Source organism: Ciona intestinalis, chromosome 7 (assembly GCF_000224145.3).
Source record: "Ciona intestinalis chromosome 7, KH, whole genome shotgun sequence".
NCBI classification, from domain to species: Eukaryota; Metazoa; Chordata; class Ascidiacea; order Phlebobranchia; family Cionidae; genus Ciona; species Ciona intestinalis.
In genome coordinates, this window is record NC_020172.2 from 3,041,276 (window position 1) to 3,061,730 (window position 20,455).

The following is a 20,455-nucleotide window of genomic DNA, read 5'->3' on the forward strand; positions in this document are numbered from 1 at the left end:
TAATGAGTGTGAACCAAATCCTGTGCGAACTGTGGTAATTGTACTGATGGTATTTGGTGACTTCACTTGTGAATGTCCAACAGGACTTAGTGGGAAAAACTGTTCACTTAGTAAGTTAACATTTGTATGTTTTGATTCAATGAATAAATTTATTTGTGTAAGTTTGGGATAATGACACGCATCAACAATGGTGGCAGCAACTAGTTTTGAAAACTAGTTTCTAGGGTTAATAGGCAAGCGCTTTAAACACCGTCACAACACTGTATAATAAGGAACCAAATAAAAGTTGGTGAACAGCCTCTGACTGATAGAACAATGTAGTTTTTATTTGGCTCTTTGATTACAGCAGCAAAAATTTAAAAATATTTTAAACAAAAAGAGGATATAGTGACAAAACAACAGTTGTTTAAACACGCTTATGAGTTAAAAACATGTTTACATTTATTTGAAATAAGCGTGGTCGCTACACCTACAAAATAAGTTGCTGTCTAAAAACACTATCATAGGTATGCCTAACAATTTTCGCATAGTGGTTCTGCTAACTAACTCCTTGGCTCAATCCTGCACTCACTAATTAGTTGCGTAAATTTAGTCTTTACAAAAGTACAATACAATTTTTTTAACATCTAGTAATCATGAGGCGTTTGAATATGTTATCCATTTTTTGCATCTGTCAAGGCTTAAGAATAACATGTCATATTTCTAACAGATATTGATGACTGTATTGGTGTCTTCTGTGGTAATGGGACTTGTGTGGATCTGATAAACGACTATATGTGTGATTGTGCCATTGGTTTTAATGGCACCAACTGTACAAACAGTAAGTATAGTTTAAGTTATATGCCATACAGTAGGGTTGGGGAAGATAGGACACCTTATTATTCTATTTTCTTGTCACATTTGGTAGTAAACAAACAAAATTTTAATAATTATAAAATCGTATCCTCATGACTCCCATAGACCGTTGTTAATTGTTTAAAACGCGATCCAAATATTTGGATATTATGTGCTAAAGGTGTCCCATCTTCCCCAGACTTACTTTAAAGTTTTTGTAACATATTTCCAAATAAGGAGGTCACGACAATGTTGAAAAATTAACAATGATTGGAGGGAAGCAACATCATAATGTATCACTACTGTTTTTAAATAATTTGTGCTTTTGCACATAAATCAATTTTAAACAACCCTTTTTTTAATGGCTTTCATTAAGAATGTCACATAGCTGCAACCCAGTGTTTCCAAATGGGTTGTCCAAATAGTCAGCCATATAGAAAAAATCAAAAATCACCTATACAGTTACATGTGGTAACTCGTATGCGGGTACGAGGTTTTTAAAACAAGACATGTCATAAAAATGTCTTTCCCCAACACTTGAGCTCATTAGCATTATAATAAAAAACTAAAACGTTTTCCACTACAGACATAGATGACTGCTCACCTGGAATTTGTAATAATGGAGATTGTATTGACCAAGTAAATAACTACACTTGTTCTTGCTTTGATGGATACACAGGAGATAAATGTCTAATAGGTTTGTATGAACCCAAAAATTATGTTAAATAATTAAGGTTTTACAGTTCATGCTTCACCATTTACTGTATTTTTTTTGTATTTTTTAAACAAATAAAAATAGCCGTTTGATACTTACTTAGGTGTAGTTCTTTTTGGTACTGGAATATTCTGTTCTAGTTACCGCCATATTGCCAGGTAAAATTTTCACTTTAAACAAGTGACACTACAGTAAAACCGCATTTAATTTCACGGAAAATGTTAAGCATGTGTTAACACATATAGTGGGTATTGGTGTAATACATAATGATGCCATTTTGTTTATTTATAATAAAGATAACAAACAGAACCCTTTTACTCTGTTTTAATTAATTAATATAATTTATTAAAGATAACTACAACCCTTAAGACATTTTTGTATGTTTTAAATGTATATATTATATATTTTTTTTTAGTTTTCAACACAATTTTTTCCACACAAGGTGATTATGGTTGCCCGCCTTGCGAGGGTAATTAAATTCATTCATATATAAATATTTTTTTTACTTATATGCAGATATAGATGAATGTGCTACAGACCCATGTGTAAATGGTACATGTGTAAATCTGGTGAATGCATATATGTGTAACTGCACTGCTGGCTTTGATGGCACAAACTGCTCTAATGGTAAGTTTTGTTTATTAAACCATTGTATTTCTGCTTATATTGCAGAACTATCTGCTTTGTAATGCATTTATAAAAAGTTCAAATGAACTGTTAGGCTGCCATTTTATTTTCACAGTGCTTTTCAGTTTTTTTTTTATTTGACACATTTGCTTAAGCAGTTTTTAACCTTAGTGTATTTTGAGCACCCCATTTTTGCCTAATTCTTTTCTCTTTATGTAAACTGAAAATTTCTGGTATGTTCCAGATATAAATGATTGCGCTCCAAATCCATGTGTGCATGGGAGTTGCACAGATAGGGTAGAAAACTATACATGTGCATGTGATACAGGATTTACTGGCAGGAATTGCTCAATAGGTATGTACATCATTGCCAATATTATAAAATGGATATTGTTTTAACTACTGATATGTTGTAATGTATATAAAATGGACTATGTATATAAATTGTTGCTGTTTCAGACCTTGATATGTTTTGTATTTCTTTTCACATTACCACGCATAAACGAAACTGAAAGTAATTCAAATGAAACCACAAATACAGTTACCACCTATACGATAAAGTGGGATGCCTATTTATAGAAGTATTAGTCACTTGGAGACTTTTTAAACTAAAAAATGATGATATGACTTTTTCTCCAATGACAGACCTCTTATCATAGCCTTGTTGTTTAAAAGCCAACTGATTAAAAAACTGGTAAAGATTTTTGCTAACTAGTAAAAAAATGTTTCACAAAATATGTTAAACTAGTTATTTTAATGATGAAATTGGATTGCTATAGGGGTTAAATGCTCTTAAAGGAAAAATAATAAAAGATTGCGAAACACTGGTTTACACTGACAAATAGACATGTCTATTTGTCAGTGTGGATTTAAACCAGAAACATGTCAAATTTATTCTATTAGATGTAAAGGTTTAAAAATTACACTGTGAAATCACAGATATCAACGATTGTGACCCAAATCCATGCGATTCATGTGGAAATTGTACAGACTTGTTGAATGACTATAACTGTACATGCCCTGCTGGGTTTAGTGGAAAAAACTGCTCAATTGGTATGTAAATATAACATGTTGTATATTTTATAAGGGTGCATAAGGTAACTTGAAAATATATAGGAAAAACATTGGTCTTGGGGCAGAAAATACATAACACGCCTTTAGAAAAAGCAGAAATTACTGGATTCGACGCTTGATGCTGCTACTGTTGTGGGCATGTGTCCTTTTTAAATACACCTAATGATCATTACTTTAACCCAGTGTTCACTATCAAACAGAAAATACACAAAGTTACATACTTTATAGCTTAGGCATGAGGTGTATGAAACCACTGCATTTGGTGCCGTGTAAAAATATGTGAAAGTTATCATCATGTTAAGTATGTAGACCTTAATGAAACAGTATATTGTAGATATCAATGAATGTACACCTGGTGTATGCGGAAATGGAACTTGTGTTGATATGTTGCAGGGTTATTATTGTAACTGTGATATTGGTTTTAATGGAACAAACTGCACCAACAGTAAGTAATATACTTTAAACTAAAATAAATATTTTGCTGATGTTGCTACCAGGCATAACGTAATGTTTGAAATAGTTTGTGGTAAAACACTCACTCTGAATAAATGTTTTGTCCAACAGACTCAGACAAAAATGGCATTTTACCAGAAGAGCAATTTTAAATATTACAAACAAAGTATTTTTAAAATGTAAAATTGAAAATATAGAGTTTGACATTATAAAAAATATCTTTATTTCTTAATTCTATTTTTTTCCAAAATTCCATGAATAAAATTCATTTTGCTTACAGACATAGATGATTGTGCTATAAACCATTGTGCTAATGGCGGGACTTGTGTAGATGGAGTGGCTAATTACACCTGTCAGTGCGTACCTGGCTATACGGGCTACAACTGCTCAACTGGTAACTAAGCTGACAGTTTCTTTTAATTTGGTTGATGCACAAAAAGCCCGAAATCATGTGTTTTAATTTACCTTTTTGCTTCAGTTTATAAATGACTTCTATTTTGTATTAGTGTGGTCTTTGTTTAAATACATAGAATTCTGGCCAGATTTGCATGCTTCAGTTACATTACATTCTGACATTACAGATATCAACGATTGTGACCCAAATCCATGCGATTCATGTGGAAATTGTACAGACTTGTTGAATGACTATAACTGTACATGCCCTGCTGGGTTTAGTGGAAAAAACTGCTCAATTGGTATGTAAATATAACATGTTGTATATTTTATAAGGTTGTATGTGAAAGTTATCATCATGTTAAGTATGTAGACCTTAATGAAACAGTATATTGTAGATATCAATGAATGTACACCTGGTGTATGTGGAAATGGAACTTGTGTTGATAAGTTAAATGGCTATTATTGTGACTGTGATCTTGGTTTTAATGGAACAAACTGCCTTAACAGTAAGTAATTTACTTTAAACTAAAATCAATATTTTGCTGATGTTGCTACCAAGCATAATGTAATATTAGAAATAGCTTGTGGTAAAACACTGATTTTGTACAAATCTTTTGTTCGACAGACTCCGACAAAAAGTATTTTACAAAAAGTAAAATAACTTTTTGTATATATAGAGTTTGACATCGTAATAATGATACAAAGTTTGACATCGTAAATATCCGTTTTATTTTTTAATTCTGTTTTTTTTCCAAAATTCTAACAATAAAATTCCTTTTTCTTTCAGACATAGATGATTGTGCTATAAACCATTGTGCTAATGGCGGGACTTGTGTAGATGGAGTGGCTAATTACACTTGTCAGTGCGCACCTGGCCATACTGGCTACAACTGCTCAATTGGTAACTAAGCTGACAATTTTACAGAATTTTTATCATCACCTTTACAACTAGTACTGTTTAATTTTAACAGCTGTATTCTTTTTATGTAGATAAAATGTAAATATATAAAACAATTAATAAAAGTACAAATTAGTTTTTCACTGTAAAAATATGTGGAAATTCCTGTAGCATACAGACTGCATTAAGTTTCTGCTATAGTTTCACTATACCATTTCACAAAACACCATGTTATAATTCGAAAACGGGTGTAAAACAGAACACCGTGTTATAATTCGTAAGTGGTATGAAACAGAAAACCCTGTTATAACAAATGTACAATTATTAATCCATTTAAGCTTACTGGATGTGCTTATACGTATTACCAAATACCCTAAACTTTTAACACAACTTTGATTTCTTTTTTTACAGCTCTGTTATCAACATCTCAAATAAACATAATTGACGTTACACAATTTTCTATGTTGGTTAAATACAATCCTGTTCCTGATGCAATATATTACATTGTAAAGGTGGCTTACTTGGATACTATTGAACAGGTCAGGTTTAAACATTTCTTCTATTGAGTTCTAAAAAAAAATTTCCATTAAAATTAATATTTTTGTTTCATTAAATTAAGTTGTAGAAATTTTTCGGGCTCCATAAATTGGGAGCAAAAGTATGGTATGTATGCACCATATATGATATGCTATAGAACAATTGTGTTTTCCATACTCAAATAAATAAATAATGCCATGGGTTATGGCTCTGTAGTGATACTTTTACAGAACTGTTTTAATAGATAAATATTAATTTCATAAATATTTTGTTTATAGAATTTTTTTGAACTGCAAATTTTTTATTCCATTTTTTATGCATTTTTTTTTAACGATCTTTGTGTCATACAGAATAAAACAACTACCAATATCTCTGTACCTGTAAATGGTTTACTTCCTGGTAGAGTTTATTCCGTATCAGTATACGTGATGTATGTGGAAGGAATAAGCCAAGCAAGTGACGTACACCAACAAATTACAGGTGCATTCTTCATATTATTATGCTGATTAAACTTAGCCTAAGTAATATATGGTCTAGTAGTGGTAAATCCAAATTTATAATAAAAAATTATATTCCTACAGTTTAATACCGCAACTATATAATTTGATTTTTTAATAAAAACAACATTTTTTAAAAAGAATTTAGGTAACATATTTATTGGGGGCACACCACCCCTGTCCCCCTGGATTTTCACCACTGGTTTAATGCCTTATAAATAATTATACATATATTATTATTACTAAATAAGCCGTTAACGTTCTAGTTTCACTTTGTTTTGTTAGGGCAGTTTTTAAAATTATCTTCAAATACCGGGGAAAATGTTACAACTTACAAGCAAACTGCTCCAAGCATATTTTAGGCCAATTGTAAATTAATAATACTTATTAATAATACTAAAAAAATACTTCTTTAAACGTTTTCAAAATACAGAGTTATATTTCTACAATGCCCTTTTACTGATAATGTTTAGTGAACAAAACTAACCAGTGAAAACTTTCTCTCAGTTGCGGACAATGTCACCAACTTATTTGTCTACAATGTAACCTCATCTGCTCTAAATGTAAGATGGGCTCTATCAGCTTATGGCCACAACTCCACTCTTGTGAAGATTTTTCCAGACAGCGTACCAGAACGGACAGTAACAACTAACTCAACACATTTTTCAAACTTACTGGCCGGCACCAATTACACAGTTTCAGTTCAATCTCAGAATGCAGCAGGGTTAAGTGCTCCAACAACTTTTAGTTTTCAAACAGGTAATATTTTATCTCGTTTTAAAGTAGGTTTTTATTTTATGTACATTCTTGTAGACATTAAGGCAAATATAAAGTCCCAAAAATTAGCGTAAAAATAAGCATTTAATGTCTGTCATTTTACTACTTTTATCCTTCTCTTCAATATTTTAATTAGATTTATCTCTGTATTCAAAGAGATAAATTATTTTGTATTGTTTCTGAATTTTAATTGATAAATTTTTTTTAGCTCAAGCTTTTTTATTCTGTCGTTAAACTACATCTTACTTATTGCATTCTAAACTATCTTTTTTATTTCACTTGTTTGCAGCACCTGGCAAACCTGAAAATGTAAGGATTACGACAGCACATACTTCACTGAATATATCATTTGATGCTATGCAAGGAGCTGTTCTATACAGGGTGACAATTTCTCATAACCTAGCTAAAAATACAACCTCTACTTACGTGTATTTTGATGGCCTAAATGATGGAATGCAATACACTGTATCTGTGGTGGCATTTTCACGAAATCAACTTGTGTTGGGAGTTCTTTCTAGTCTTCCATCTGATCCTATATCTATCTCAACATGTAAGTAGATTAATTTAAAGGATAGAAAGTTATATGAAGAAACTTGAATGTTGTGTGATAGTTTACATTGGTTTAATCGCCTGATAAATTGTTCAGTTAATTAAAATGAATATTAATATGATATATTGACAGATTTTAATCTTTATTTCCCGTTTTTTTACTATTACATTAATATAACCCAAAAGTAAAATAAGGTGTTTTAAAATGGAGGTATGTTGTACAAACAACACGCAATATGCAAATAGGTTATAAAACACTTCGTTATGCCCCAGCAGTAACACTTAAAAATCTAGTTAACTAACACTTTATTGCAGACATAAATGCATGCAAACCAAGTCCATGTGTAAATGGAAGTTGTTTAATTAATAAAAACAATTACACATGTGAGTGTGAAGCAGGATTCACCGGCATGAACTGTTCCATAGGTAATAATATTCTTATTGTTTATTTTTGCTATAGTTTTTTTTTAATGCCACATGTTTTCCTAATGTGTTCCTGGTGTTCATTATTAACTTTTCCTAATGTTTTGTTTCCTAATGTGATTCCAGTGTTCAGTAGTAAGTTTACCTTAATGTAGCCTATGCCTAATGTTCAGTATTACGTTTTCCTAGTGTGTTCCTAGTGTTCAGTATTAAGTTTTCCTAATGTATTCCTAGCGTTTAGTATTAAGTTTTCCTAATGTATTTCTGGTGTTTAGTATTAAGTTTTACTAATGTATTTCTAGTGTTTAGTATTAAGTTTTCCTAATGTATTCCTAGTGTTTAGTATTAAGCTTTCCTAATGTATTTCTAGTGTTTAGTATTAGGTTTTCCCAATGTATTCCTAGTGTTCAGTATTAAGTTTACAATCTACAGATATTGATGATTGCAAACCAAATCCATGTGTGAATGGCAGTTGTACTGACCAAGTCAACAACTATACTTGTTCCTGTGATCCCACTTTTAAAGGAAGAAATTGCTCTCAGGGTAAATACATATAAAAAATGATAATTACTTTTTGTAAGCCTGGCAATGATAATAATATGACTTTTCAGTGCTTAAGTTATGAATTTTATAGTATTTAACAACTGAGTGGCTTGTACTTATAACACAACATTTTAATTATCTTGGCACCGTGGCAAAGTGGTTAGCGCGCCTACCTGTAACCCAGAGGTAATGGGTTCAGGCCTCGTTGCTGCTACCATTGTGGGTGAATGTGTTCTTGGGCAAGACACTTAACGGCAATTGCTTCAACCCAGTGGTCACTAATGGGTTGTCCAAATTACCAGCCATACATAAAAAATGAAAAAAATCCCCAAAAAATATTCACCTACAAAGTAACATACATATTAACTCGTAAGGACATAAGGTGTATGAACAATGGTTATTTAATGACTGGCGTTTTCCAGCCACTCGAGGATAAAGTTAGTTACATACATACAATTTCTTGTTGCAGCTCTCTTGTCCACCCCCCAAATAAAAATAACTGACATTACACAATTTTCCATGTTGGTTGAATATGAACCTGTTTCTGATGCAATATATTACACTGTAAAGGTGGCTCACGTGGATATGGTTGAAAAGGTGATCTTAAATAATTTTGCGCCTCTTTAAATTTTAATTTGAAGATGAATAAATGAAAATGTATGAATGTAAATTTAAAGAGACTAAGAAATTTGGAAATATAAGCATGATGTGTATGCAACCTCCATGTATGGTGTGCTATAGATTATTACTACAGACTTTTTCTATACTCGAATAAACTAGTTATATCATGTGTTTAACTTTGTTGTAACGCTGCTTTTACAGAACAAGATTCAGATGTAAAAACTGGCACAAAATTTTATAAATTTTTTCAAAGTGTAAACAACAAAGTTAAACACACTAACGATCTTTTTACTACTACGTGTATGCTTCAACATTCTCTTAAAAATCTTTGTTTTTAAACAATGTTTGTGTCATACAGAATATAACAAGCACCAATATCAGTGTACCTGTAAATGGTTTACTTCCTGGTAGAGATTATTCAATATCAGTATACGTGATGTATGTGGAAGGAATAAGCCAAGCAAGTGACGTACACCAGCAAATTACAGGTGCAACGTAATACCTATTCAATTTCGATTATACTCGCTAAAATATTCTTTGATTCTGCAGAATAAAAAAAAATATGGTTGGTTAAACCAATGTATATTACTTCGGGCATTAATAATTTGAAAATTTGCAAACTTATCGTTTTTTGGGGTAAAAATTATTACTTTTTTATTATTGCTTGCTAAAATAATTATAATTTTAAAATTTTTTAGTAAACTAAAAACTTTCCAAAAAATACAGAGTTATGTTTCTACAAAATTTTTTTTATTGGGATTCTTTTATTTAGTGAGCAACACTAACCGGAAAATACTCTTCCTCAGTTGCGGACAATCTCACTAACTTGTTGGTCTACGATGTAACATCTTATTCTATAAATGTTATATGGACGCTAGCAGCTTATGGCCAAGTTTCCACTCTTGTGAAGATTTTTCCAGGCAGCGTACCAGAACAGACAGTAACAACTAACTCAACACATTTTTCAAACTTACTGGCCGGCACCAATTACACAGTTTCAGTTCAATCTCAGAATGCAGCAGGGTTAAGTGCTCCAACCAATTTTAGTTTTCAAACAGGTAATATTTTATCCTGTTTTAAAGTACGGTTTTATTTTATGTGCATTTTTCTTATTGTCCAGTACCGTTGCACAGTGATCACAGCACCTGACTCCAGCCCAGGGGTTACAGGTTTAAGACTGCTATCATTATGGGTGTTTGTGTGCTTGGGCAAAGCACTTTGTTTTAAAACAGTAATCTGTTGAGTTGCCTAAATTGTCAGTCATTAGTTAAAAACGTGGGAAAGATTAAAAAACATTACCTACAAAGTTACGCACATGGTAACCCCTAAGCGGGCAAGAAATACATAAAACAGATCACGCAGGCTTTAGCGGCTATCGTTGCCTTGTCACGCAGGGATAAATAAGTAATATTAGGACAGGAGAAAGTCATAAATATAACGTCAAAAAATTGTCACTAACACACGCCTTTGATAAGATATGTATACAGTGTAAAATTAATAAAGCTAGCTTTTAACCTTTTTTTATTTGCAGCACCTGGCAAACCTGAAAATGTAAGGATTGTGACAGCACATACTTCACTGAATATATCTTTTGATGCTATGCAAGGAGCTGTTCTATACAGGGTGACAATTTCTCCTAACCTAGCTAAAAATACAACCTCTACTCATGTATCATTCCATGGCCTAAATGATGGAATGCAATACACTGTATCTGTGGTGGCATTTTCACCAAATCAACTTGTGTTGGGAGTTATTTCTAGTCTTCCATCTGATCCTATATCTATCTCAACATGTAAGTAGATGGATTAGAAAGCTAGGAAAAAAGGATAAAAAGTTTTATAAAGAAACTTGTATGTTGTGTGATAGGTTACATTGGTGAAATCACCCAAAAAATTATACAGTTACCACAAATAAAACTGCCAATACCATTTAAATATGAAAGCATTAACCTTATTAAGATATATTTCCATGTTTGTTACATAATGAAAGTAATAACATAACTAAAAAGTAAGATAATGTGTTTACAATAGATTTCTGTTATACATCCATAGAAAACCATTGTACATATTGGTTATAAAACACTGTTATATTACAGCAGTTCCTATAATACTTTATTACAGACATAAATTCATGCACACCAAATCCATGTATGAATGGAAAATGCTCAGTTGATAAAAACAATTACACTTGTGAGTGTGAAGCAGGATTCACTGGCAGGAACTGTTCCATAGGTAACAATAAGCCTTTTTTTATATATTTTTGCTATGGTTTTTTTAACATTAACATTTTATTGGGCACGTAGTGGCCATGTAGATTTGTTTCGTCAAACAGTTGTTTTTTTTATATTTTTTTGCGGTGTTAGTTTCCAGATACTTTTTAATTTAGTTTTTTAAATTTACTTTAAACACAAACTTTCGAGGCAAATCAATATTAATCTTTGATTTATTCATTAAAAAATGATATTTGACATAGGCTAAAATTGGTTGGACTTGATTTACACAACTGTCCAATTAACAATGATCATAAGGAATTGATTATTTTCCTTTATAGATATTGATGACTGCAGTCCAAACCCATGTGTTAATTCTATGGATTGTATTGATAGAGTAAATGATTACCAATGCGATTGTACACCAGGCTTTGTAGGCAAAAATTGTGAAAAAAGTAAGTGGTTTAAGTTTAAGGTGTAATTAACCTTTTTGTTCACGAGAAAATAAAACCTTGTAAATAAAAACATTTTCTTATTGTAATAAATATTCCAGGCAAGATTACTTTTGATAAAAAAGGGTTGATTAGATTTATATTATAGCTGGTATTAGCAGTTAAATAGCCTATCAATTTTCGCCAGTCAATTTTTTTACAGTTTTTTTTATAATGAGAAACCTATGTATACACTCATGTATAGAGTGTGCTTATTTTAAACTGCTGGCTGTTTTATCAGGTTATGATGATTGCCACAATGTAAGCTGCAACTCATTTGAATGCGTAGATGGTTTTCTCAGCTACACATGCAACTGTAAAAATGGCTACAGCGGAAAAAATTGCGAAATTGGTAAGAAAATATAAATACAGTGGGTAGAGGCCTCGCATCATTAACAAAAAACACTGGATTCGATGCTCGATGCTGCTACCAGTTTATATGTGGTGTCCTTAGGCAAAACACTTAGGGGAAAGAATTACGGCAAATTTTTTTATTACTGACTAAAAGTTATACTTCCCAAAATAGTGTATGTATATTCTTGTGTATCGATATACTACGTTAATTTAAAGGTGTAGACATGCTGCAATCAAGTTTAATGTCAGTATTACTGAAACAGTTGTCACAATTATGTACTTTAGTTTTGGTTGTATATCTAAGCTTATTTGTATGGCACATTGATAAGCATGCCTGTGTCATACTTAGACGACGCGAGTTGTATGAAACAGACCCCGTGTTATAACGACTGTTTTTACCCTGTCACACAAAGATAAATAAGATCCCTTATCCATACAGTGCACAACAATGTTATCTTAGCATTGAGCTTGAAAAAAATATTTACAGCATATGAATACTATGAATACTATATTTAAATGGCCATTTTTTCAAATAGAACCAAGTATATGCTATGGTGTCGAATGCAAGGATAGAGCCCTTTGTGTTAATGGAACTTGTGTTTGTAAGGATGGTTATGATGGAAACGGAGATGTTTGCATTGGTGAGTTTGCAGTTCTGCTTTTTTAGCAAAAATATAAATTCATACAAAAGAGTCCGAAACGAATTTGCACTGGTTGCATGAAAGACTTAAAATTTCTGGATGTTGAGGTCATGGGCATTCCGGGTCTCTTACAAGAACGTCACTCATATAAAATAGAATGGTACTACAATAACCTGTTACAAATTTTCTTTGTTTGCTGCATATATTGGTCACGCTTTTTAACCAATTAGTTACGTAAATGTTTTAACCATAATCTTATTTTAATGACCGTTGTTTAGTACCTTATTCCCTTTATTTTTTACTATGTGTAGTAATATGTTATATGTTAAAACATCTCATTTACAATAATAATTTATGTTGCTGGTTTTAAAGAAAAAAAAAATTGGTTGAAAGTAAACTGTTATATATATTATATAACTAAATAAATGTAACTTACTTTACCCTGGCCAGAAAATGACAGTGATTATAACACGGGTATTCATACACCTCTAGCCAGCTTATGAGTTACCATGTATGTTACTTTGTGGGTGATTGTTCATTTTACATTTACAGTATTACTCGTGCAGCAATAGTATGGTGAAAAATTAATTGTAAATCCTATTTTACTTAACAGTAAAGTGCGAAACACAAAACATAACAGGAGATAGTGGTACTAACTACACTTTCATTGGGAGACCTCTAGGGAGATCTAATTCCGTTCAAAAATGCAATGGAAGTAAGTTGCATGTTTTTGTTGATCGGTTTTTAGCATGCACATCACTTACAGTATTGTCAGCCTAGATTTTAAATCAATAGCATAGTGTATTTTGCATTCATTTTTCCGTGCAGTAAATTAAAATATAAACTATATTTTTCAGGTCGCTCAATAGCTGAGGCTGAATGCAAAGAAGATGGTGACTTTCACTTTCTTAATGAATTGCCTTGTTCAGTAAATTTAGGATCACTTGCAAATAATATTGTAGGTTTTTCTTAATGAATGAATAAGTGTCACCTATTTATCTCTGCTTGATATAGCAAGCAAGTGTTTTCCCCCTTTTTTTCATAAACATAATACACACTTATAAGTTATTAGGTATATAATTTGGTGGGTGATTGTTTCAGAATATCCTACGTACTGCATCATAGTGGTGAATGACAGAGCTACTCATAAATTATATTTACAGGCCACAAGACTATTGTTTAATCATATAATTCGTTGCTACCATTGTGGGTATGTGTCCTTGGGCAAGACACATTTTGGCGATTGCTCCAACCCAGTGGTCACTAATAGGTTGTCCAAATTATCAAACACACATAAAAAAAATCCCCCCCAAAAATAATCACCTACAAATTAACACAAGTAAGAAGTGACATTACATACATAATGTTACAACTTACATTGCAAAGGTTGTTAATGGTTTTTCACTTCGTTTAACAGCAGGAGAATGTGGCAAATATTACAGCGGAACAAGTCCACACCTATTCCACACAAGTCACTCTGCTAACGTCTAACTTTAACTCAAATACATCAGAGTCAAGTGGGTCAGTTGAACAGGTGGAAGAAGCTGCAAACTTAATTACACAGTTGTCTAATGTGTCAACAAACATCAAGGTGCTGTCACATGTTCATTTACTGTCTACCAGGGTTATATATTAATCTATGTAATAGTTTTTGTTATATTAACCTATGTGTGTTGCGGAGTCCCACTGGTTGCATGAAAGACATAGACAGTTTGGGTCTTGGAGTAATAGGACACATCTGGACTAAATTCCAGATCTTCAATAGGCACCTCCACCGTATAAAAAAACAACATATGATTGTGCATATCTTTAGTTTGTATTACGGTTTAGGGTCTACTTAGTCATATGCAGGGTTAGGTTTCAGCTAGAACCCATCAAAATGCTGTTGTTGAGCTGAACAAATATATTAAACTTAACAGAATGTCATTCCGGTTAACACTATATGGTCAGATCAGATTGCAATTAATTTAGTTTATTAATTTACAATTTCTAAAGGTTTGGTTTTAAAAACCTGGTCATGGCCATACATTGTGTATTGCTTGGTTTAGTTATAAAACACCCAATAACCTAAATTACGCATATTACCTGCAGATGTCAGTGGAAACTACAACAAATTTTCTATTAGCTGTCAGTAATGTGGGAACAGCAGTTAGTTCACCCACTAGCAATGAAATACCACAGAATGAAACTGCAATCATGTAAGTCAATGACTTTTGTGGTAATTTGAAACAGGGCCAGTTAATTGAAATAATGAATGTAACTTTCTTTATCCTCATGTGGTGGTGTTCTGTTTCATACACCTCCTGCCAGTTTACAAGTTATCTAGTATGTTACATTGTGGGTGGTTATTTTTTGGGGGATTTTTTTTTAATTTTTTTATATATGGCTCATAATTTGGACAACCCATTAGTGACCACTGGGCTGGAGCAATTGCCGTTAAATGTCTTGCCCAAGGACACATACGCCCGGGCAGGCGTGCTAACCAACTGTGCTTAGGTGCTGGAATAATTAGATCAAACATTAACTTTTGCAGCAAACGACAGCTTGCCAAAGCTGTCACTGTCTTTGTGGAAAGCATGGAACTTCCACCAGATGAACTAGAAAACGAAATTATTCTGGATACAATGTCTGTGAAGGTAAGATGTAGTTATGTGTTCATTCTATGGAAAAGGCCCCATGACACGGTTTATAAAGAGCTAACAGAGGATAAACAGAATACATGCCAAATGTGGAGAATGTATGTATGCAACATACATAGTATAGCTTTTCAGGGGGCTAGGATGTAGGCCAGAGTTGCATTGCCTGTGTGTTATGTAAATTGAGAACTTAGTTTTAGAGCTAGAGGAATAAATTTGCAAATATTTAATATATATTTAAAATTTAATTTAATATTAAATTTTGTTAAAAGTTTGTATAATACAGGTTTTCCTTTACAGTTTCAATATAAACATGTCAGCCTATATGTTTAACCTCTTAAATTACTGATGTCGATTTTGTTTTTTTTTTGTACTGAAACGTATGAAATAAAGTTGAATCCCACATATTGGGTTGTCATGTTTATATTTAATTAAATTAAATTTAACAGAAAATTCTAATTAATCCTGATTTTACAGGCAAAAAGGTTACCATCTTCCTTATTTGCATCACAAAAAAAACGGAGTGCGCACCAAGAAGTATTTGATATTACATCTTCTCCTTATATTGGGTTTAATAGAACACATGTATCACCAACCTTATCCTTTCCATATACTCTTTTGAGAGGCTTGTCAAGATCTACTACTTTTAAAATGGTGTTATTTAAATCCACTTCACTCTTTCCAACTAAACAAAAAGATGTGTCTAAGTTTAGCCAGGTAGGCTGAGTGTTAATTTTAAATTTATAGTTGCATGTGGTAAGCATGTCTGACTGTAGCTCAGATAATATGGGCTTAAAATGGTACAATTGTGGACATATTTGTTGTTGGGCAGTACTCTGCAATTGCTTCAACCCAGTGACTATTAATGGGTTGTCTAAATTACACTTTGCCGCAACCTAGCGATCTTTTATTGGTTGTCAGCCATACACCAAGTAAAAATGAGAAATTCAAAAAGAATTACCCACAAAATTATGTGTAACTCAAAAGGGGACTTAAAGTGTATGAAACGAAACACCAGTGTTCTAAGAACTTTTGTTGCCACGCCATGAGATAAATAAAATAAATTCCTTTCTGTATCTTTTTTTCAGGTCACACAATTCGTTATCAGTGGAAATAATAACAGTTACGGTGGAAAAGTTCAATTGATTAATAATGACATAAAGGTAACACCGATGCAACCTGTGCCGTCTAAGCCACAAGTAAGTTTTAATAATCCACTCTTGAACTTAAAGTCTTAAAAACATAAGATTTTTTGAGTTTGGAAAAAATTTGCCAAATAAAAAACGTTTTTACCAAATAAAATTTTTAGAAACTAAAAAAATATTATCTACTAAAACACGCAGTATTAAATTATAAATTACTGCTACACTACAGAGACTTTATCAGTTGGAATGCGCAAAATATAACCAAAATACGGAGGACTGGGATAAAAAAGACTGCGAATTCGAACCTGGAGTAGGCACAACACCAAGCAGATGCCAATGCGATAGTAAATATAATCCGTATTCCGAAGAAATAGAGGAACAACAACAGGGATCTACATTCTCATGTTTAGTGGTTAGTATCTGATGGTAACATTATAAATACTTTTCAGAGAGAAGTTTATTTCCTTGTAAATACTTTTCAGAAAGAAGTTTATTTCCCATCTGCAAAGGTTCTTAGTATTGTCAGTAAGATTGGTTTGTGGATTTCCCTATTTGGAGTTTTCCTAACATTTGTCATCTACATTTCTATAAAGTAAGTTTCAATTCAACATTTGTCCCTACTTAACATGAGGTGTATCCTTAGTGTATTAAAAGATGTGCCATGAGATGTATTAAAAGCTGCCCTTGTAATTACCTGACAGTATGCTTGAAATGTATGCTTGGGTTTCCATATATGTCTGTCTGGAGTATTGAATGAATGTAACTTTTTTTATCCTTGCGTGGCCGGAAAACGACAGTCTTTATCACCTGGGTTTAACACCTCGTGCCAGCTTACAAGTTATCATGTATGTTACTTTGTAGGTGATTATTTTTTGTGATTTTTTTTTATTTTTTATGTATGGCTGATAATTTGGACAACCCATTAGTGACCAGTGGGCTGGAGCAATTGCCGTTAAGTGTCTTGCCCAAGGACACGCCCGCAATGGTAGCAGCCTGGAGCCCTGAACCCATTACCTCTGGGTTAAAAGCAGGGGCGCTAACCACTATGCCACGGCGCAGGGTATTATATAGCGCTCGCTCATAATTCAACTTAAGACTCAACAACGAACACATGTGGTGTTTAAAGAATTTGTCATTAAAAAAAACTTCTAAATTTCAGGCAGTTAAGGAACAGGCAACCAACAATTTTTATTCTGAACATCTGTGTCTGTCTTTTTATTGTTTACATCACCTTTCTCTTTGGAATTCAAGCAACTGAAACAAAGACTACATGCGATGCAAGTGCTATGATATTGCATTATGCCTTACTGGCTTTCTGGTTTTGGTGTGGGGCAAACACACTCAATCTGTACAAGTTAATTGTGAAGGTTTGTGCTGCTTTTACTCCTTTTGTATGAAACTAAGTTATTTTTTGTCATCGTGGCTGGAGCTGTTAGTCAAACAGTTTGTTCTCCTTAAATAAACACATATTTTTAAAGGCTTAGCAGCAACCTCAAATTTAACCATTTTCCTGTCTTCGCTATTGTATTCGAAGCGATAAACAAAATTTTTTTTATGTTATTTGTTTCCTGAACCTTTAAAAATAAGTTTAATAAAAGGTAATGTGTTTCACAGGTCTTTGGTTCTCCTGACACCCTTACACCATGTGTGCTGTACAGTACCTGTTATGGACTGCCTTTGTTAATAGTTGGTATCAATGCAGGAGCTACTATTTTTACTACTGACTTATCGTTGCCCGAAGGTAGTCAAAGAAATGTTTCAGATACATTGTTACATATAGTAGGGTGGGAAAAGATAGGAAACCTTTTCATTCTATTTCCCGTTCCATTTGGTACTAAACAAAGAACATTCAAGAAATTTTAAAACTGTATCCTTAAGACTACAATAGACCGCTGATAATTGTTTAAAACACGATCAGGATATTTCAGTATTATTTGCTAAAGATATCCAATCTTCCCCCACCCTACTATATGTATATTCTGTGTATGCTTTTATTAGTGAAAAAAACAAAGCCTATTTCTCCACTATGGTGGGGCAATGTTGCAATACAATAGGTTCTTATTTACATGTTGCCATGTATAAAACTTTGTGAGTGTTTTTTGTTTATTTGTTTTTTATGTGGCTGTTAATTTGAACAACCCTTTAGTGACTGCTGGGTTGGAGTAATGTTTGTTAAGTATTTCTTACAATGACATTTACACTTAAAATGATAGCAGCATTGAACATCAAACCTGGTACTGTTCGGTTACAATGAGAGCGTCTAATCAATGCACTTGATTAAATATTTATGGTATAATATTTTTCCAGTTCTCTGCCTCACTTTAACATTTGTAGTTTTTAAAATTAAACAACTCAATCGTTTTTAGGAGAAGATTCTAACTACAGACACAGCGCTAAATGTTGGTTGAGACATTACTCACTTTACTTTGGCTTCTTGCTCCCAATGGGTCTTATAATTCTTTTCAATGTTGTGGTCTTTGTTCTTGTAATCAGTAAACTGACTTGCAAGAGAGATAAGGTATTTCCTATAGGCATCTAAACGAATGATGCTTAAAATCATGGTCTTTGTTTATGACATGTTTTATTCATATAGAATAATTGCCATTAAGTGTTCTTGGCATTCATGATCAACTGGGAAGAGTGTTTTCTTTTCCACCAAACATATATTTTGTCTCCTTGAATAATTTTAAATTTTGCTCTTTAGATTCGCTCATCAAAATCACAGAAGAACAGTGCTAAGGAAGGGCTTTCACTTGCAGTAACGCTGTGTTTTATGATGGGATTTGCTTGGATTTTTGGCTACTTTCTGCTCATAGACGGCGATTTAAAATTAATAGAAGTAATGTCATGGCTTTTTACTCTCTTTAATGCTGGCCAGGTAACACTTTTTATCAATATGCTGTTTAATAGTAATTACCTATATTTTATCCATTGTGTTTTAATGATTGCCCTTTTGCGGTTAAACAATATGACTTGATATCATTTTCAAAGAAAATAATTAAAAAATATGTAACGTCAAACAATTATTATAAGCTGAACCAACATGAACTTATAGGGTAGTTAACCAACATAAATTTAACAGGGAATAACAATCTTCTACTTTAACTGTTTAAAACAAAACCAAGCACGAAGATTATGGTTGGACCCCTTGCTTGCTCAATGCTGTAACAAGAAACCAATAACCAAAGTTGAAAGTGTGGAACTCAGTCAAACTACCAATCTATCCAAACTCTGACATTTGTTTTAAGAAAAGGAGTCCATGTCAATGGGTTGGCATATATACTGTACAATGAGTGAAACGAGGCTGTTCTTTTTTGTATTTTTGACTTGGTCTGCATACACTGTATATTTTGTATTGTGTTTAACTTGTCCGCACTTTGTTGTTGAAACATTTGGAACTTAGAGTATTTAAACAGTGCCAGGCAGATAACAATATTATTCTATTTATGTTTTCATGTTACCATCATTACCATTTAGATGCGTTGAGGTTTTGTGTTGATTCAACGGTAAACAATGAATCATGGACATAAACAGTTGCACAATGTCAAATATTTTTGTGGTATAACATGTTTTAGATATTAGTCAAATTTTCCGTTAAAATCTATATTGGAAAATGTTTCGCTTCATAGAAAAATAAGGGTAAGGAAGTAGAAAAAGGTGCAAAGTTAAAGTTCCATACTGATTGTTATATAACCAAGTGTATTGTGTTTGTGTATATTCTTTGGCAGATTACACCATGTGTTTTTATTGAATCGATTTTTCTTTTTTAAAGCACATTTTTGCATAATAAACTGCTTTAAATGGTTTTACATTCATGAATATTATAGGAGGTTGGAACTAGGATATTAAAAGCATTTTCAAAGAGATGTTTTTTAATCTATTCTCCTAGGTGGGCTTGCCTGCTGAAATTCGTATGTGAAGAGACTCAAACACTTAATATTACCGCTTAGGGGACTATATTCAAAATTAAAACAATCTTAGTCATGTCTCGCATTGTTTGCTTAGTCAGTACTTACGAACGAGTTAGAGTGCACT

The 20,455-nt window shown here is 32.6% G+C and overlaps 1 protein-coding gene across 5 annotated transcripts; it reads left to right on the forward strand.

Moving 5' to 3' along the window:
- Positions 1–6: 6 nt before the first annotated feature.
- LOC100184291 (sushi, nidogen and EGF-like domain-containing protein 1) lies at positions 7–20,229 on the forward strand. Of its 5 annotated transcripts, XM_026835152.1 has the most exons (39): positions 7–110; positions 710–820; positions 1,421–1,531; positions 2,066–2,176; positions 2,421–2,531; positions 3,116–3,229; positions 3,585–3,695; positions 3,984–4,097; positions 4,285–4,398; positions 4,495–4,605; positions 4,887–5,000; positions 5,409–5,536; positions 5,885–6,014; positions 6,539–6,790; positions 7,098–7,358; positions 7,673–7,783; positions 8,213–8,323; positions 8,793–8,920; positions 9,303–9,432; positions 9,751–10,002; positions 10,476–10,736; positions 11,065–11,175; positions 11,495–11,608; positions 11,886–11,996; positions 12,535–12,639; positions 13,253–13,354; positions 13,497–13,597; positions 14,057–14,230; positions 14,731–14,837; positions 15,173–15,275; positions 15,753–15,992; positions 16,364–16,474; positions 16,650–16,832; positions 16,903–17,012; positions 17,580–17,787; positions 18,035–18,161; positions 18,787–18,938; positions 19,125–19,298; positions 19,503–20,229. In XM_026835152.1, exons 1-39 carry the CDS (start codon positions 47–49, stop codon positions 19,653–19,655), a joined length of 5,436 nt encoding a protein of 1,811 aa, XP_026690953.1. In that variant the 5' UTR covers positions 7–46; the 3' UTR covers positions 19,656–20,229. The 5 variants fall into 5 exon arrangements, with proteins under 5 accessions (XP_026690953.1, XP_026690954.1, XP_026690955.1 ...); XM_026835153.1 differs by lacking the exons at positions 3,984–4,097; positions 4,285–4,398; positions 4,495–4,605; XM_026835154.1 differs by lacking the exons at positions 3,585–3,695; positions 3,984–4,097; positions 4,285–4,398.
- Positions 20,230–20,455: the final 226 nt, after the last annotated feature.